Source organism: Salvelinus alpinus, chromosome 7 (genome assembly GCF_045679555.1).
Source record: "Salvelinus alpinus chromosome 7, SLU_Salpinus.1, whole genome shotgun sequence".
Lineage (NCBI taxonomy): Eukaryota > Metazoa > Chordata > Actinopteri > Salmoniformes > Salmonidae > Salvelinus > Salvelinus alpinus.
In genome coordinates, this window is record NC_092092.1 from 39,980,484 (window position 1) to 39,999,968 (window position 19,485).

The 19,485-nt window shown below is 41.8% G+C and overlaps 1 protein-coding gene across 1 annotated transcript in view; it reads left to right on the forward strand.

The window, feature by feature from the left end:
* Positions 1-9,073: 9,073 nt before the first annotated feature.
* LOC139581005 (dual specificity protein phosphatase 3-like) overlaps positions 9,074-19,485 on the forward strand; it is a 29,422-nt gene continuing 19,010 nt past the window's right edge. The window contains exon 1 of the mRNA XM_071410289.1: positions 9,074-9,504. Coding sequence (XP_071266390.1) covers positions 9,335-9,504 — 170 coding nt within the window. The 5' untranslated portion in view covers positions 9,074-9,334. The remainder of the gene's footprint in view (positions 9,505-19,485) is intronic.

A 19,485-nucleotide genomic window follows, 5' to 3' on the forward strand; every position in this document is an offset into this window, starting at 1 on the left:
GGGGCCTTAACCAACCCCAAACCGTGAGAAACAGTAACAGGGTGACCTGACACATGGTCACTTACTCAAACCCACCAACCCCCCTGGGCATGCACCCTTCTACATGACATAGGGTCATAAATCATTACATAGGGTCATAAATCAGGCTTGGGTCATCAATCATTAACGGTTGACCTGTCAACTGGCCCCTTACTCACCCCATAGCCCCCACCTAACCAGGCTTGCCTGACCAGAAGACATGCACACGTCATCACTACATAGGGTTCACATAGAGTTCACATAGGGTCATCAATCAAATTTTGACGCGTGACATCTACTTTAATCTCTCTAGTGTCAGCTAAAGACTTACAGAAATCTCTGGAACATGCTAACATCTCTGTTGACGAGTCTACGATACGTAAAACAATAAACAAGAATGGTGTTCATGGGAGGACACCACGGAAGAAGCCACTGCTGTCCAAAAAAAACTATTTCTGCACGTCTGAAGTTTGAAAAAGTGCACCTGGATGCACCTGGCAAAATATTCTGTGGACAGATGAAACTACAGCTGAGTTGTTTGGAAGGAACACACAACACTGTGTTGAGAAAAAAAGGCACAGCACACCAACATCAAAACCTCATCCTAACTGTAGGGTATGGTGGAGGGAGCATCATGGTTTGGGGTTGCTTTGCTGCCTCACGGCATGGACAGCTTGCTATCGTCGACGGAAAAACGAATTCCCAAGTTTATCAAGACATTTTGCAGGAGAATGTTAGGCTATCTGTCTGCCAATTGAAGCTCAACAGAAGTTGGGTGATGCAACAGGACAACGACCCAAAACACAGAAGTAAATCAACAACAGAATAGCTTCAACAGAAGAAAATAATCCTTCTGGAGTGGCACAGTCAGAGTCCTGACCTCAACCTGATTGAGATGCTGTGGCGTGACCTCAAGAGAGCAGTTCACAACAGACATCCCAAGAATATTGCTGAACTGAAACAGTTTTGTAAAGAGGAATGGTCCAAAATTCCTCCTGACCGTTGTGCAGGTCTGATCCACAACTACAGAAAATGTTTGATTGAGGTTATTGCTGCCAAAGGAGAGTCAACCAGTTATTAAATCCAAGGGTTTACATACTTTTCCCACCCTGCACTGTGAATGTTTACACGTGTATTCAATAAAGACATGAAAACGTATAATTGTTTGTGTGTTATTAGTTTAAGCAGACTGTGTTTGTCTATTGTTGTGATCTAGATGCAGATCAGATCAAATGTTATGACCAATTTATGTAGAAATCCAGGTGTTTCCAAAGGGTTCACATACTTTTTCTTGCCACTGTAAATCATAGGTCCCTGATCTGTACTATACGGAAATGCATAATTATGGATTTGAATATCATTATCTTCATGGTGATGTATCCTGAATGGGTACAGAAATAATATAAATATGACAAATCCTTCTTTTGCATATTTGGGTATTATTATACACACTGGCTATTCTTGTAATGAGCTCCACAGTTGGTTGGTCAGTACCAGACCTAACAACATAGACGTCTATGTTTGGACAGTCCAGCACAGCACAGTAGAGTTTAGTACAGTACAGAACAGTAAACTCAAGTAAAGTAGATATGTTCAGTACAGTAGAGTACAATATACTCTACTCTAGTGTGCTCTACTGTACTGAACTCTATTGTATAGTACTGTAATGTACTATACTTTACTGTACCGTTCTGTTCTATACTGTACTGTTCTATATTGTGCTCTGTACTGTGCTGTCCAAACTTGGGAAACATAAAGGTCTATGACTATTTCACATTTGGTCAGATTTGGTCTGGCCAGGGTGGACCAATTACATGAAGGTACTTTCAATGTCCATGGACGTCCAGTCTCGGTCAGTGCTCAGTGGGTGAGGATGCTTGTTACAGTAAATGGAAAGAGGGTAGGTGGTAGGTGTTACTAAGAACCGGAAGAGCTAGAGAGAGAGAAAAGAGAGAGAGAGAAAGAAAGCGGCAGAGAGATAGAGGGAGAGCGAGAGGTTGTCCAGACTGTTTTCTCAGTCTTGCTTTGACCACCAGACAACGGAAAGATAAAAAATATTTTTTGAGATAAACATTACAGCATGCCAGTTGAAGGGAGGACAGTAGCAGGTGACCCAACATTTTTTTTTACTAGATTTTTTAAAACCATGATTTGTGACTACTATGATTTCCCATTGTAGGCAATTCAATTGCTGTAATTCTGATTTTGGTAACAGAATTACGAATTTTAATGACGTAATAAACTTGATATGAGTAAAAATGCTATAACTAATTGGTAGGTTTACCTTTATTTGTTACTTCTGTGAACTTTCATTATCCTCCCTAAGGGAGGGAAATGTGAAAATATCTTAAAGGTGACGCGGACGGACACGGCCGTCCTTTATCTAACTCGTAGTCAACTTTGCACTATATTTATTTTTGTGTTATTTCTTACATTATTTGCTAATTTTTTTGTATTATTACCTACAGCCCAAAATAACTTTCGGATATTAGATGGGTGGTCACTCACCAGAAATTCTATCAGAAATGCCCTTACCTTGATCCTTTGTTTGAACTTCCCAAAGCAGCTCTATCATCCCGGGGGCTGCACCAAAATGTCAATGCCGGAGAAGAGGAAGAAGAAGTGGGGCCCTAGTCAGACTCCAGTACTGTGCATACCATCCACCGCTTTCCAGTATATTACTTGCTAACGTTCAGTCCCTGGACAATAAAGTGGACAAGCTCAGGGTGAGGATCTTCCAGAAAGACATCAAGGACTGCAACATACTCTGTTTTACCGAATCAGGGCTCTCTCCTGATATTTTATCCCCGTCCGTTTAGTCATTAGGGTTCTCCGTCCATTGCACAGACCGGAAGAAAGAACTCTCTGGGAAAAAGAAAGATGGAAGAGTTTGTTTTATGATTAACAACTCATGGTGTGATTGTGGTAATGTGAAGGAACTTCCGATCTTTCGATCTGGAATATCTACCGACATCATTTTCTTTGGTGATAGTCACTGCTGTGTATATTCCTTCCCAAGCCGACACCACGACGGCTCTCAAAGAACTACACTGGAGTTTGAATCACTTAATAATGAATAAACAAACTTCATATCAGTAAAAACACTATAACTAAATTGATAGGTCTGCCTTTACTTGTTAGTTCTGTGAAGTTTCATTATCCTCCTTCCTGGAAACCACATTTCCTGAGGCAGCATTTATTGTAGCTGGGATAAAGGAAATCTGCGTAAAACGCCACCAAAATTCTATCAACACCGCTCCTGTGCTACACTCGCATAGAGGACTCTGGATCTTGTTACTCTACCTTCGGGGAAGGCTACAAGGCTCTCCCCCGCCCTCCCTTCGGAACCTATAGGCAGAGATTTAAGCAGGAAGAACCCGTGGTAATGACTGTTCCACGTTCGTCTGACCAATCGGAATATATGCTTCAAGCTTGTGTTGATCATGCGGACTGGGAAATGTTCCTGGTCGCCTCTGAGAAAAGTATCAACGTACAGTTGAAGTCGGGAGTTTACATACACCTCAGCCAAATACATTTAACTCAGTTTCACAATTCCTGACATTTAATCCTCGTAAAAATACCCTGTCTTATGTCATTTAGGATCACCACTATATTTAAAAAATGTGAAATGTCAGAATAATAGTAGAGAGAATGATTTATTTCAGCTTTTATTTCTTTCATCACATTCCCAGTGGGTCAGAAGTTTACATACATTCAACTAGTATTTGGTAGCATTTTCTTTAAATTGTTTAACTTGGGTCAAACGTTTAGGGTAGCCTTCTACAAGCTACCCACAATAAGTTGGGTGAATTTAGGCCCATTCCTCCTGACAGAGCTGGTGTAACTGAGTCAGGTTTGTAGGCCTCCTTGCTCGCACACGCTTTTACAGTTCTACCCACAAATTTTCTATAGGATTGAGGTCAGGGCTTTGTGATGGCCATTCCAATACCTTGACTTTGTTGTCTTAAGCTATTTTGCCACAACTTTGGAAGTATGCTTGTGGTCATTGTCCATTTGGAAGACCCATTTGCGACCAAGCTTTAACTTCCTGACTGATGTCTTGAGATGTTGCTTAAATATATTCACATAATTGTCCTTCCTCATGATGCCATCTATTTTGTGAAGTGCACCAGTCCCTCCTGCAGCAAAGCACCCCCACAACATGATGCTGCCACCCCCGTGCTTCATGGTTGGGATGGTGTTCTTCGGCTTGCAAGCCTCCCCCTTTTTCCTCCAAACATAACGATGGTCATTATGGCCAACAGTTTCTATTTTTGTTTCATCAGACCAGAGGACATTTCTCCAAAAAGTACGATCTTTGTCCCCATGTGCAGCTGCAAACCGTAGTCTAGCATTTTTATGGCGGTTTTAGATTAGTGGCTTCTTCCTTGCTGAGCGGCCATTCAGGTTATGTTGATATAGGACTCGTTTTACTGTGGATATAGATACTTTTGTATCTGTTTCCTCCAGCATCTTCACAAGGTCCTTTGCTGTTGTTCTGGGATTGATTTGCACTTTTCGCACCAAAGTACGTTAATCTCTAGGAGACAGAACCCGTCTCCTTCCTGAGAGGTATGATGGCTGCGTGGTCCCATGGTGTTTAAACTTGCGTACTATTGTTTGTACAGATGAACGTGGTACTTTCAGGCGTTTGGAAATTGCTCCCAAGGATGAACCAGACTTGTGGAGGTCTACAATTGTTTTTCTGATGTCTTGGCTGATTTCTTTTGATTTTCCCATTATATCAAGCAAAGAGGCACTGCGTTTGAAGGTAGGCCTTGAAATCCACAAGTACACCTCCAATTGACTCAAATTATGTCAATTAGCCTTTCAGAAGCTTCTAAAGCCATGACATAATTTTCTGGAATTTTCCAAGCTGTTTAAAGGCACAGTCAACTTAGTGTATGTAACCTTCTGACCCACTGGAATTATGATACAGTGAATTATAAGTGAAATAATCTGTCTGTAAACAATTGTTGGAAAAATTACTTGTGTCATGGATAAAGTAGAGGTCCTAACCAACTTGCCAAAACAATAGTTTGTTAACAAGAAATTTGCGGAGTGGTTGAAAAACTAGTTAATGACGTGTATTCCGACTTCCGACTTCAACTGTAAGTCTTGCCATTGATTTTCAAACAGATTTAACTCAACACTGTAACTCGGCCACTCAGGAACATTCACTATATTCTTGTTAAGGAACTGCAATGTAGATTTGGCCTTATGTTTTAGGTTATTGTCCTGCTGAAAGGTGATTTCATCACAGTGTCTAATGGAGAGCAGACAACCAGGTTTTCCTTTAATATTTTGCCTGTGCGTAGCTTCATTCTGTTTCTTTTATATCCTGAAAAAGTCCTTAACGATTACAAGCATACCCATAACATGATGCAGCCACCACTATACTTGAAAATAGAGAATAGTACTCCGTAATGTTTTGTATTGGATTTGTCCCAAACGTAACACTTTGTATTCAGGACAAAAAGGGAATTGCTTTGCCAAATTTTTTGCAGTATTACTTTAGTGCCTTGTAAACAGGATGTATGTTTTGGAATATTTTTATTCTGCACACGCTTCCTTCTTTTCACACTATCAATTAGGTTAGTTTTGTGGAGGAACTGCAATGTTGCCTCATGATGAAATCCCTGAGCGATTTCCTTCCTCTCTGGCAACTGAGTTAGAAAGGAAGCCTGTATATTTGTAGTGACTGGGTGTAATAATACACCATCTAAAGTGTAAATAATAACTTCACCATGCTCAAAGGGATATTCAATGTCTGCTTTTTGTATAATTACCCATCTACCAATAGGTGCCCTTCTCTGCGAGGCATTGGAAAACCTCCCTGGTTTTTCTGGTTGAATCTGTTTTCACTGCTCGACCTTACAGATAATTATAAGTGTGGGGTACAGAGATAAGGTAAACATTTAAAAATCATGCTAAACACTATTATTGCACAGAGACCATCCAACTTGTGAAGCACACTTTTACTTCTTTACTTATTTAGGCTTGCCATAAAAAAGGGATTGAATACTTATTGACACAAGACATTTCAGCTATTAATTTTTTATTAATTTGTAAAAATGTCAAAACACATTTCCATTTTGACATTACAGGGTATTGTGTTTATGCCAGTGACAAAACAATCTCAATTGAATCCATTTTATATTCAGGCTGTAACACAACAAAATGTGGAAAAGGTCAAGGGTTGTGAATATTTTTTGAAGGCACTGTAGGCATTACTGCACTGTTGGAGTTAGAAACACAAGCATTTCACTGCAGCTGCGATAACATCTGCAAATCTGTGTACGCGACCAATAAACTTTGATTCGATTTGAGATGTGGGTTTTTGGTAATTGAATTACAGGTACAAGGCATTTTCTTTTTAACTAGGCAAGTCAGTGAAGATCAAATTCTTATTTACAATGACGGCCTACCACGACCAAACACTAACGACGCTGGGCCAATTGTGCGCCGCCCTATGGGACTCCCAATCACGGCCGGTTGTGATGCAGCCTGCTTAAACTTACAGAAGGCAAATTTCTCCCAAACTAAATATAAAAGTGTTGATTTTAGTTAGCAAGGGTCTTTCCTTCAACATTGTGTTTTGGTGCATTTCTAATACCTTTTAGGAATTGTTCTGGTAGATGTTGTACATGGCCTCTTTTCCATCTGTTTGACCTAGAAATCAAAGCCTTTTTAGGATTGAAAATGGTTGAAAAATGATCAGTGCATTCAGAAAGTATTCAGACCCCTTCACTTTTTGTTATGTTACAACCTTATTCTAAAATGTATTAAATCGTTTTTTCCCCCATCATCAATCTATACACAAATACCCCATAATGACTAAAGCAATACAGGTTTATAGATTTTTGCCATTTTACAAAAATATCACATATACATAAGTATTCAGACCCTTTACTCAGTCCTTTTGTTGAAGCACCTTTGGCAGCGATTACAGCCTCGAGTCTTCTTGGGTATGACACTACAAGCTTGGCACACCTGTATTTGGGGAGTTTCTCCCATTCTTCTCAAGCTCTGTCAGGTTGGATGGGGAGCGTCGCAGCACAGCTATTTTCAGGTTTCTCCAGAGATGTTCTGGGATCTGGCTGGGCCACTCACGGACATTCAGAGACTTGTCCCGAAGCCACACCTGTGTTGTCTTGGCTGTGTGCTTAGGGTCATTGTCCTGTTGGAAGGTGAATCGTTGCCCCAGTCTGAGGTCCTGAGCAGGTTGTCATCAAGGATCGCTGTACTTCGCAACGTTAATCTTTCCCTCAATCCTGGCTAGTCTCCCAGTCCCTGCTGCTGATGGTGCCAGGTTTCCTCCAGACATGACGCTTGGCATTTAGGCCAAAGAGCTCAATCTTGGTTTCATCAGAGCAGTGAATCTAGTTTCTCATGGTCTGAAAATCCTTCAGGTGCGTTTTGGAAAACTCCAAGCGGGCTATCATGTGCTTTTTACTAAGGAGTGGCTTCCATCTGGCCACTCTACCTTAAAGGCCTGATTGGTGGAGTGCTGCAGAGATGGTTGTCCTTCTGGAAGTTTCTCCCATCGCCACAGAGGAACTCTGTCAGAGTGACCATCGGGTTCTTGGTCACCTCCCTGACCAAGGCCCTTCTCCCCCGACTGCTCAGTATGGTGTTTCCAAACTTCTTCCATTTCATTAAGAATGGTGGAAGCCACTGTGTTCTTGGGGAACTTCAATGCTGTAGAAATTGTTTGGTACCCTTCCCCAGATCATTGCCTCGACACAATCCTGTCTCTGCGCTCTACGGACAATTCCTTCAACCTCATAGCTTGGTTTTTGCTCTGACATGCACTGTCAACTGTGGGACCTTATATAGATAGGTATGTGCCTTTCCAACTCATGTCCAATCAATTGAACTTACCACAGGTGGACTCCAATCAAGTTGTAGAAACGTCTCAAGGATGATCAATGTCAAGTCTCATAGCAAAGGGTCTGAATACTTATGTAAATAAGGTTTCTGTTTTTTATTTGTAATATATTTGCAAACATTTCTAAAAACCTGTTTTCGCTTTGTCATTATGGGGTATTGTGTGTAAATTATGTAATCTATTTATGAATAAGGCTGTAATGTAACAAAATATTGAAAAAGTCAAAGGGTCTGAATACTTTCCAAATGCACTGTATATATGCCTTATTTAAGAAATATATATAGACACCCAATTTGACATGCTCCTCTGAACTTCATGTTGTTGCTCATGGGTCCTTTTAGATGGAAATGCCATATTATGTTTCATTACAGATATAATTGGTAGGCACATTTTGCTGTCTTCACTTGCCATTGATTACAATGCATTATTAAAATGTGTCTAAAACATGTTAGAAAATGCTCCAAAACAACTCATATTACATCAGAATCCCATTCTGAATGTCTCTGCACTATTTTTTTTAATGTTCCACTGTCCCATAAATCCATATTTTCCAATTTTTTGTTGTTGTTATATTTGTAAACAGCGTAATTAGAAAAATTGATTTGTCAGTGGACATCATTTTTATTTTGCAGAGTCATCATTCAGAATGGGATTCTGATCTAAGTTGTCTTATCATCAGACTGTTACCATATTAACTGCATGGCTATCAGTCTGAAAGAAGTTGCTGTAAAAAAGACACAATCGTCTCAGATTACCTGCTACATAAGGACAAAATCAGCAGACAACAGGTAAAGTATGTACAAATTAAGTTTATTCAACAGTCTGATTTGTGATGGGACTGTTCACAAAAAGTGCACCTACATGTTAGAGACATGTCTTCTACTCTCTGATTAGTACAAGCTATGATGTAATATGAGTTGGTATGGAGCGTTTAATTGTTTTTAAGAAAAAAAAGGAAAAAAATAAGAAAAAAGGTTTTTAAGACGCTTTAGACATATTTGCATATTGCATTATAGTCAATGGCAAGTGATGACTCACCAAAATGTGACAACCAATTGTCTCTGTAATTAAACTAAATATATAAAAAATATATTTGGTGGGGGATCAACTAGTACAGAAAGAAGGAAAATAAGGACACACGTAAAAATGGGTTTATTTCCTTTAATGGCGCCCGGATCTCCGCCTTATTATCCGGTAGATACTCTTGTGTTGCGCGCGCGTGTCGTCAACCAATTCCTATCTCGAGTGTCTGACCCGCGGTGGGCGAGTTGGGCTGTGTCTGCGAACGAAGAGAGCGTACGTTTCAGACACCGTGTAGGTTACACAACATGACTTAACTGAGAATAAAATGCTGCAAAATCATAAATTGACACGACTCAGAGACTGACACGTTTGTTCGCCAGTTTGGAGAGAGAGCCTGGAACCATGAAAAAATCAAGCCCGGCCAAGCCACCACCACCAGCTGAAGTCACCGTGCCAGACGACGAGGTTACCATGCAACAACTGAACGAGCTTTTGTCAAACAGCAGCGGATTTTACAGTTTACCAACACAGCATTTCAACGAGGTCTTCCCTAGAATATACGTTGGTAACGCGTAAGTTATTTTTATTTGACCGAATTCTGAGGAATGTGTGCGTTAGTTGTGCTGAAAAATGTATAACAATAATTGTATAGAACAGGGCTCTTCAACCCTGTTCCTGGTGAGCTACACTGGTTTGGGAACCAACCCGAGGTTGTAATTAACATGATTGTTAAACGAACTAATTGTTAGAATCAGGTGCGCTATATTCTGTTTGGAGTGAACCTACAGAACAGTAACTATCCAGGATCTGGGTTGGAGAGCCCTAGTATACAATTTAATCACCATCAATTTAAACCCTTCCATTCCAAAAACGTCGTCAAGAAAAGGTGTCTCCGGATTCAATTGGCTTGAACTAACCTTGTCAAGTAATGTATTTCATGCATTAGGCTAATGCAATCTCTTCATAATATTTGCCACGAGCATGGGAGGTGGTAGCCCAATATTGGGCTAAAGGAGTCTAAAGTTACTCCAAGGATCTTTCATGTTCTTTTTAAAGGTGCAATATGCAGAAATCACTGCCATTTCCTGGTTGCAAAATTTGCCTAATTTCAGTTTGTGACAGAACAAACAATCATTGTGTAGAGAATCATTGTACCATCTAAACCGCTATGAATTGTCTTTTCCATAACCCAAAATATTGTATTTACAGTTTGAAGCTGGTGTACAAACCTAAAGTAAAAAGGTAAGAATGGGAAGCATAGAAATGGCGCACAGAACAGATCTGCCTCAGACTTGCTTTCAATGAGTGACAGATCAATAACTCACATTTCTGTGAATTTGTTCAGTCGCCCAAAAAGTTACTTATTGCAGCTTTTAAGGGCGAATTGGCTCAAAGCCAAATACTCCATCTAAATGTGACTCGATTCTCGGTACGGTTCTAGAAACATAAATCCCTGTACTTTAATATCACATCACCGATAATTTGACAAATGAAAAAACACACGTTGCGTCTGTCTTCCATTTCAGAGACGCAGATAGCTAATAAGCACAGGTAGTCCACTCTGTCTTCCGCCTGATTTCCTTAAACAAACGCTGTAACATGGCCGTGTGGGAACCCTAACCCTATAAAGGTGTATCAATTTAACCTTTTTGTTTTTTGAATATAATTTCTTGCCGATATGAAAGATAAAGTCCTTATGCTTTCAAAACCGTATCTCAAGCGATGCGTGTTAAAGTTCAGACCGAGCGGCGCGGCTCTTCACAATACTTCCCCCTACAGAAGACGCCTTCGTCCAATGATTTGCTCTGAAGGAAATGGTGAATATTCTAGACTCATGCACCCTCTCGAACGTTCGTGTTCGTATTTCAAGGGCGATATGAAGCCTTTTTTTAATGAAATGAAACAATTCCATATTATTGTTTAATGATATTGAGACACTTTTTAATTGACATCCCTCTACTCACCTCCCTTTGTCTCACTTACCTTTTACACACACAAACAAAGGGGGGTGGAGGGTTACATTTACATTTAAGTCATTTAGCAGACGCTCTTATCCAGAGCGACTTACAAATTGGTGCATTCACCTTATGATATCCAGTGGAACAACCACTTTACAATAGTGCATCTAACTCTTTTAAGGGGGGAGGGTTAGAGGGATTACTTTATCCTATCCTAGGTATTCCTTAAAGAGGTGGGGTTTCAGGTGTCTCCGGAAGGTGGTGATTGACTCCGCTGACCTGGCGTCGTGAGGGAGTTTGTTCCACCATTGGGGTGCCAGAGCAGCGAACAGTTTTGACTGGGCTGAGCGGGAACTGTACTTCCTCAGAGGTAGGGAGGCGAGCAGGCCAGAGGTGGATGAACGCAGTGCCCTTGTTTGGGTGTAGGGCCTGATCAGAGCCTGAAGGTACGGAGGTGCCGTTCCCCTCACAGCTCCGTAGGCAAGCACCATGGTCTTGTAGCGGATGCGAGCTTCAACTGGAAGCCAGTGGAGAGAGCGGAGGAGCGGGGTGACGTGAGAGAACTTGGGAAGGTTGAACACCAGACGGGCTGCGGCGTTCTGGATGAGTTGTAGGGGTTTAATGGCACAGGCAGGGAGCCCAGCCAACAGCGAGTTGCAGTAATCCAGACGGGAGATGACAAGTGCCTGGATTAGGACCTGCGCCGCTTCCTGTGTGAGGCAGGGTCGTACTCTGCGAATGTTGTAGAGCATGAACCTACAGGAACGGGTCACCGCCTTGATGTTAGTTGAGAACGACAGGGTGTTGTCCAGGATCACGCCAAGGTTCTTAGCACTCTGGGAGGAGGACACAATGGAGTTGTCAACCGTGATGGCGAGATCATGGAACGGGCAGTCCTTCCCCGGGAGGAAGAGCAGCTCTGTCTTGCCGAGGTTCAGCTTGAGGTGGTGATGCGTCATCCACACTGATATGTCTGCCAGACATGCAGAGATGCGATTCGCCACCTGGTTATCAGAAGGGGGAAAGGAGAAGATTAATTGTGTGTCGTCTGCATAGCAATGATAGGAGAGACCATGTGAGGATATGACAGAGCCAAGTGACTTGGTGTATAGCGAGAATAGGAGAGGGCCTAGAACAGAGCCCTGGGGGACACCAGTGGTGAGAGCACGTGGTGCGGAGACAGATTCTCGCCACGCCACCTGGTAGGAGCGACCTGTCAGGTAGGACGCAATCCAAGCGTGGGCCGCGCCGGAGATGCCCAGCTCGGAGAGGGTGGAGAGGAGGATCTGATGGTTCACAGTATCAAAGGCAGCCGATAGGTCTAGAAGGATGAGAGCAGAGGAGAGAGAGTTAGCTTTAGCAGTGCGGAGCGCCTCCGTGACACAGAGAAGAGCAGTCTCAGTTGAATGACTAGTCTTGAAACCTGACTGATTTGGATCAAGAAGGTCATTCTGAGAGAGATAGCAGGAGAGCTGGCCAAGCACGGCACGTTCAAGAGTTTGAGAGAAAAGAAAGAAGGGATACTGGTCTGTAGTTGTTGACATCGGAGGGATCGAGTGTAGGTTTTTTCAGAAGGGGTGCAACTCTCACTCTCTTGAAGACGGAAGGGACGTAGCCAGCGGTTAGACCAGTCTGTCATATTCCGCTGGCTTTAAATCCATTGTGGTTGGTTGACTGGGTACTATAGGCGATGTACGTGCGGACTCCCTACAATTTATAGCCCGCCATTCCAGTAAGGTCAGTTCTTACTCATCCTTTATGCTGATTGTGTTTGCAGGAGGTGTGGGGGTCCCGATGTATATGCAAAGTCCACCTCAAACACAGCATATACCTAGTCTAGACACAGAGTAAGGGGTAAAAAAATAAAATAAATGGATGGAAGGTATGTTTACATGTATTGGGTGAAATAAATCCACATTGAGGACTTGTGCAGAAACAAAAAATGTAAATGTTATATAGAATACGTCAGTCTAGTAGATTATATAGCTTTACGTTCCCTTTACCCATATAAAGGGCCATGTACAGGAAGCCCATGCTGTAGAAGAAATTCTCTATTGTATAATGATATCATCACTTGGCTCCAGTTGTTGCCTAGAGAGCAGCAAGAGAGTGAGCAAGACAGAAAGCAAGCACATTACCTCTGTTACAACAAAATAATTTTGAATATGCCACTCTCCAGGGCCAGCTAACACGTTGACGAGACGTCTTCCTCTTTACACAATAGTCATGTTCTAAGGCATGTGTCGAACTCGGGGATGGCCTAGTGTCTGCTGGTTTTTGCTCCTCCCTTGTACTTGGTTGATTATGGTCACTAATTAGTAATTAACTCCCGACACCTGGTTGTCTAGGGCTTAATTGAAAGGGAAAAACCTGCAGACACTGATTTTGACACCCCTGGGTTAAGGGGGTGAGGTGTCTGTGCAAAAGGCTGTTTTTGCCTTGATTTTAAAATGTGTAATGTAGACCCTTAGATATTTGAGACGGCACAGTAAATATGTGCATCTCATTTGTTCCTACAGGAAATTAGATGGAATATTTCACTCAGTTTTGTTATTGGTTCACACAATTTAAAATAACGCTTAATATGACCTTGCATATTGTGAAGTGTCATCCTCCAATGCAGAGTTAAGGTGTAGGTACAAGTAAGATGTATGGACAGCCTATCGATTAAAGCTCCACACACGGACCACTCACACCACTGTCTACTACAGAGACTAGTCAAATCAAATCAAATGTATTTATATAGCCCTTCTTACATCAGCTGATATCTCAAAGTGCTGTACAGAAACCCAGCCTAAAACCCCAAACAGCAAGCAATGCAGGTGTAGAAGCACGGTGGCTAGAAAAAACTCCCTAGAAAGGCCAAAACCTAGGAAGAAACCTAGAGAGGAACCAGGCTATGAGGGGTGGCCAGTCCTCTTCTGGCTGTGCCGGGTGGAGATTATAACAGAACATGGCCAAGAAGTTCAAATGTTCATAAATGACCAGCATGGTCAAATAATAATAATCACAGTAGTTGTCGAGGGTGCAGCAAGTCAGCACCTCAGGAGTAAATGTCAGTTGGCTTTTCATAGCCGATCATTAAGAGTATCTCTACCGCTCCTGCGGTCTCTAGAGAGTTGAAAACAGCAGGTCTGGGACAGGTAGCACATCCAGTGAACAGGTCAGGGTTCCATAGGCAGAACAGTTGAAACTGGAGCAGCAGCACGGCCAGGTGGACTGGGGACAGCAATGAGTCATCATGCCAGGTAGTCCTGAGGCATGGTCTTAGGGCTCAGGTCCTCAGAGAAAGAGAGAATTAGAGAGAGCATACTTAAATTCACACAGGACACCGGATAAGACAGGAGAAGTATTCCAGATATAACAAACTGACCCTAGCTCCCTGACACAAACTACTGCAGCATAAATACTGGAGGCTGAGACAGGAGGGGTCAGGAGACACTGTGGCCCCATCCGATGATACCCCCGGACAGGGCCAAACAGGAAGGATATAACCCCACCCACTTTGCCAAAGCACAGCCCCCACACCACTAGAGGGATATCTTCAACCACCAACTTACCTTCCTGAGACAAGGCTGAGTATAGCCCACAAACATCTCCGCCACGGCACAACCCAAGGGGGGGCGCCAACCCAGACTGGAAGATCACGTCAGTGACTCAACCCACTCAAGTGACGCACCCCTCCTAGGGACGGCATGAAAGAGCACCGGTAAGCCAGTGACTCAGCCCCTGTAATAGGGTTAAAATCCCAGTGGCGAGAGGGGAACCGGCCAGGCAGAGACAGCAAGGGCGGTTCGTTGCTCCAGAGCCTTTCCGTTCACCTTCACACTCCTGGGCCAGACTACACTCAAACATATGACCCACTGAAGAGATGAGTCTTCAGTAAAGACTTAAAGGTTGAGACCGAGTCTGCGTCTCTCACATGGGTAGGCAGACCATTCCATAAAAATGGAGATCTATAGGAGAAAGCCCTGCCTCCAGCTGTTTGCTTAGAAATTCTAGGGACAATTAGGAGGCCTGCGTCTTGTGACCGTAGCGTACGTGTAGGTATGTACGGCAGGACCAAATCGGAAAGATGGGTAGGAGCAAGCCCATGTAATGCTTTGTAGGTTAGCAGTAAAACCTTGAAATCAGCCCTTGCCTTAACAGGAAGCCAGTGTAGGGAGGCTAGCACTGGAGTAATATGATCAAATTTTGGGGTTCTAGTCAGGATTCTAGCAGCCATATTTAGCACTAACTGAAGTTTATTTAGTGCTTTATCCGGGTAGCCGGAAAGTAGAGCATTGCAGTAGTCTAACCTAGAAGTAACAAAAGCATGGATACATTTTTCTGCATCATTTTTGGACAGAAAGTTTCAGATTTTTGCAATGTTACGTAGATGGAAAAAAGCTGTCCTTGAAACAGTCTTGATATGTTTGTCAAAAGAGAGATCAGGGTCCAGAGTAACGCCGAGGTCCTTCAGTTTTATTTGAGACGACTTTACAACCATCAAGATTAATTGTCAGATTCAACAGAAGATCTCTTTGTTTCTTGGGACCTAGAACAACCATCTCTGTTTTGTCCGAGTTTAAAAGTAGAACTTTTTCAGCCATCCACTTCCTTATGTCTGAAACACAGGCTTCTAGCGAGGGCAATTTTGGGGCTTCACCATGTTTTATTGAAATGTACAGCTGTGTGTCATCCGCATAGCAGTGAAAGTTAACATTATGTTTTTGAATGACATCCCCAAGAGGTAAAATATATAGTGAAAACAATAGTGGTCCTAAAACGGAACCTTGAGGAACACCGAAATGTACAGTTGATTTGTCAGAGAACAAACCATTCACAGAGACAAACTGATATCTTTCCGACAGATAAGATCTAAACCAGGCCAGAACATGTCCCTGTAGACCAATTTGGGTTTCCAATCTCTCCAAAAGAATGTGGTGATCGATGGTATCAAAGGCAGCACTAAGGTCTAGGAGCACGAGGACAGATGCAGAGCCTCGGTCTGACGCCATTAAAAGGTAATTTACCACCTTCACAAGTGCAGTCTCAGTGCTATGATTGGGTCTAAAACCAGACTGAAGCATTTCGTATACATTGTTTGTCTTCAGGAAGGCAGTGAGTTGCTGCGCAACAGCTTTTTCAAAAAAAATTGAGAGGAATGGAAGATTCGATATAGGCCGATTTTTGGTTTTTTATATTTTCTGGGTCAAGGTTTGGCTTTTTCAAGAGGCTTTATTACTGCCACTTTTAGTGAGTTTGGTACACATCCGGTGGATAGAGAGCCGTTTATTATGTTCAACATAGGAGGGCCAAGCACATGAAGCAGCTCTTTAAGTAGTTTAGTTGGAATAGGGTCCAGTATGCAGCTTGAAGGTTTAGAGATATAGTAGTAAAACACTAGTGGCTTCACGTGATCTGTGATAAACTGTAGGTCAGCTAGAGCTGTTGCTACCATAGCTCAAGCTGATGAGTAGCTGGCTGCTGTTCAATCAAAACAATGGACACGCACTAGGGATGTCGTTTTAAAACACACAATGCAAATAGTCTGGGTAACCATTGGTTACCTGTTCAGAAGTCTTATGGCTTGGGGGTAAATATAGAATAAGAATAATCATTATTTCCACGATTCTAACAGTTCATCCACGTGTTCTTCTAAATCTCAAGTCAAATCATAATTCTAACATTTGATAAAAAAATAAGGCCTAGATTTGTTCTGCCACCATCGTGCAGCCCTACGTGTCCGTGTGGAGAGGATTTGAAATGAGTGCAGGAAATGCTGAATTTCTTTTCATTTTTTGGGGGGGGGGGGTTGAAGTTCAATTGACCATTATGAAACAATCAGATTGAAATCACTTAGAATGTATGTGTTGCCCCCCTAGGGTCACGCACTACTCATAAAGCAAATATTGAACTTATTATTCAAAAACATAAAATATCGTGAAAAATACAGGTATTTTGTCCATGGGGACTGGTTGTAGCATAATGAATGAATGGCGGGAAACAACGCAATTCCATATTTAGAAAATACATTCTCAGTATTGGCGAGCCTAGCATGTTGATATTTGTTGCGTACTGCATACATTTTTACTGAACAGTACGTTCTAAATCAGGGCTATTCAAGTCCGCTCCTGGAGGGCCGAAACACTTACTGTCGCTATTTAGAAACCGATGTGGTGATTTGTTGGAATTATTCAGTTGGTGTTCCTTTTCAACATCTCGGTGAGAAAATACAGATGGCTACGACAGGTGGTCATCTATCAACATATACAGTGCCTTCCGAAATTGTTCACACCCCTTGACTTTTTCAACATTTTGTAACGAAGGGTTAAAATGGATTTAATTGTCAATTTGCCAGCAACCTACACAAAATACTCTCAAAGTGGGGGGGGGGGGGGGGGGAAACACGTCTTGATTTGGATAAGTATTCACCCCCCCTCAAGTTGGTTGTTGATCATCACTAGACAGCCATTTTCAAGTCTTGCCACAGATTTTCAAGCTGATTTTTAAGTAAAAACTGCCACTCAGGAACATTCACTGTCTTCATACACAACTCAAGTGTGTAGATTTTGCCTTGTGTTTTTATGGGTTATTGTCTGGCTGAAAGGTGAATTTGAAAGTGGAGTGGTACCCAGTGATGTGTTGGATTTGCCACAGACATAACACTTTGTATTAAGGACAAAAAGTGAATTCCTTTGACACTTTGTTGCAGTATTACTTTAGTGACTTTAATGTTTTGGAATTATGTACAGGCTTCCTTTTTACCCTGTCACTTATCTTAGTATTTTGGAGTAACTACAATGTTGTTCGATCCTCAATGTTCTCCTATCCCAGCTATTAAACTCTGTTTTAAAATCACCATTGGCCTCATCGTGAAATCCCTTTCTCTCTGGCAACTCAGTTCAGAGGAACGACTATCTTTTGTAGTGACTGGGTGCATTGATACACGATCCAAAGCTTAATTAACAGCTTCACCATGTGCAAAGGGATATTCAGTGTTTGCTTTTTTTTCATTTTTTTTTTCTCATATCGGTGCCCTTTGAGGCATTGGGGAAAACTTTCCTGGTCTTTTGTGATTGAATCTGTGCCTGAAATTCTCTGCTTGACTGAGGGACCTTACAGCCAATTGTATGTATAGGGTACAGAGAAGGGGTAGTCATTAAAAAATGTTGACCACTATTATTGCACAAAGTGAGTCCATACAACTTATGTGATATGTTAATCAAATGTTTACTCTTGAACTTTTTTTCTTTAAAACCTCTTTGGCCAAGGCGAGTCGCTAGCGACCCACCTCGACAACATCCGGTGAAATTGCAGAGCGCCAAATTCAAATTACAGAAATAGTAATAATAAACATTCATGAAAATACAAGTGTTATACATTGGTTAAAAGATTAACTTCTTGTTAATCCAGCCGCTTTGTCAGATTTCAAAAAGGCTTTACGGCGAAAGCATAACATGCGATTATCCGAGGACAGCGCCCCGCACACAAAAGCATACAAACATTTTCCAACCAAGCAGAGGAGTCACGAAAGTCAGAAATAGCAATAAATCACTTACCTTTGAAGATCTTCATCTGGTTGCAATCACAAGGTTCCCAGCTACATAACAAATCGTCCTTTCGTTCAATAAAGTCCTTCTTTATATCCCAAAAACGATGTTTTGTTGGTGCTTTTTGTTTAGTAATCCACTGGCTCAAAGGCGGTCAAAACATGCAGACGAATACATCCTAATAGTGTTTTCTATCTACTGCTACCAAGTAGCTTCTGGGCCTGAGTAACAGGCAGTTTACTTTGGGCACATCAGTCAACCCGAAATTCCAACCAAAAACCAATATGCCAAAGAAGTTAACCTTTTATTTAACTAGGCAAGTCAGTTAAGAACAAATTCTTATTTACATTGACGGCCTAGGAATGTGCCTTGTTCAGGGGCAGAACAACAGATGTTTACATTGTCAGCACAGGGATTCGATCTAGCAACCTTTCGGTTACTGGCCCAATGCTCTAACCACTAGGCTACCTGCCGCCCCAACTTATTTAGGCTTGCAATAACAAAGGGGTATCAGCTTTTAAATGAAACATTATTTCTAAACAAAATTCCACCGACATTGTGTAAATCAGTGACACAATCTCAATGTAATCAATTGTATATTCAGGCTGTCACACAACAAAATAAGGGGGGGGGGGTGTGAAAGGTATGAATACTTTCTGAAGGTACTGTGTAGCATACCCAAGTTCATTTAGGTTTGTCTGTTAGAAGAGCGCAAATGTACCTGTTGCTGCAATTGTCCCAGTTTTATTGATTTCAATACAATATCAATATGAGTTTGCGCCTGTTGTTCATTTAAAGTAGAACAAGCTAATCAATTCTAGTCTTGAGTTACTACTTGGTAATTATTGGTGCACTGCATCTTATAAGTTGCTTTAGCAAAATAAAAGTAATCTGAACACAAGTGACTGACGTGTGTGTTGAGGAACTTATATGTATTCGTTTTGAAAATATCTTTTTTCAGCATATTGATTATGAATTTGGACATTTTGACACTCGGCCATGACAACCGGAAGCAGCAACGGTTTCATTTTCAATGAATGTTTTAGGAATATAATAGTTA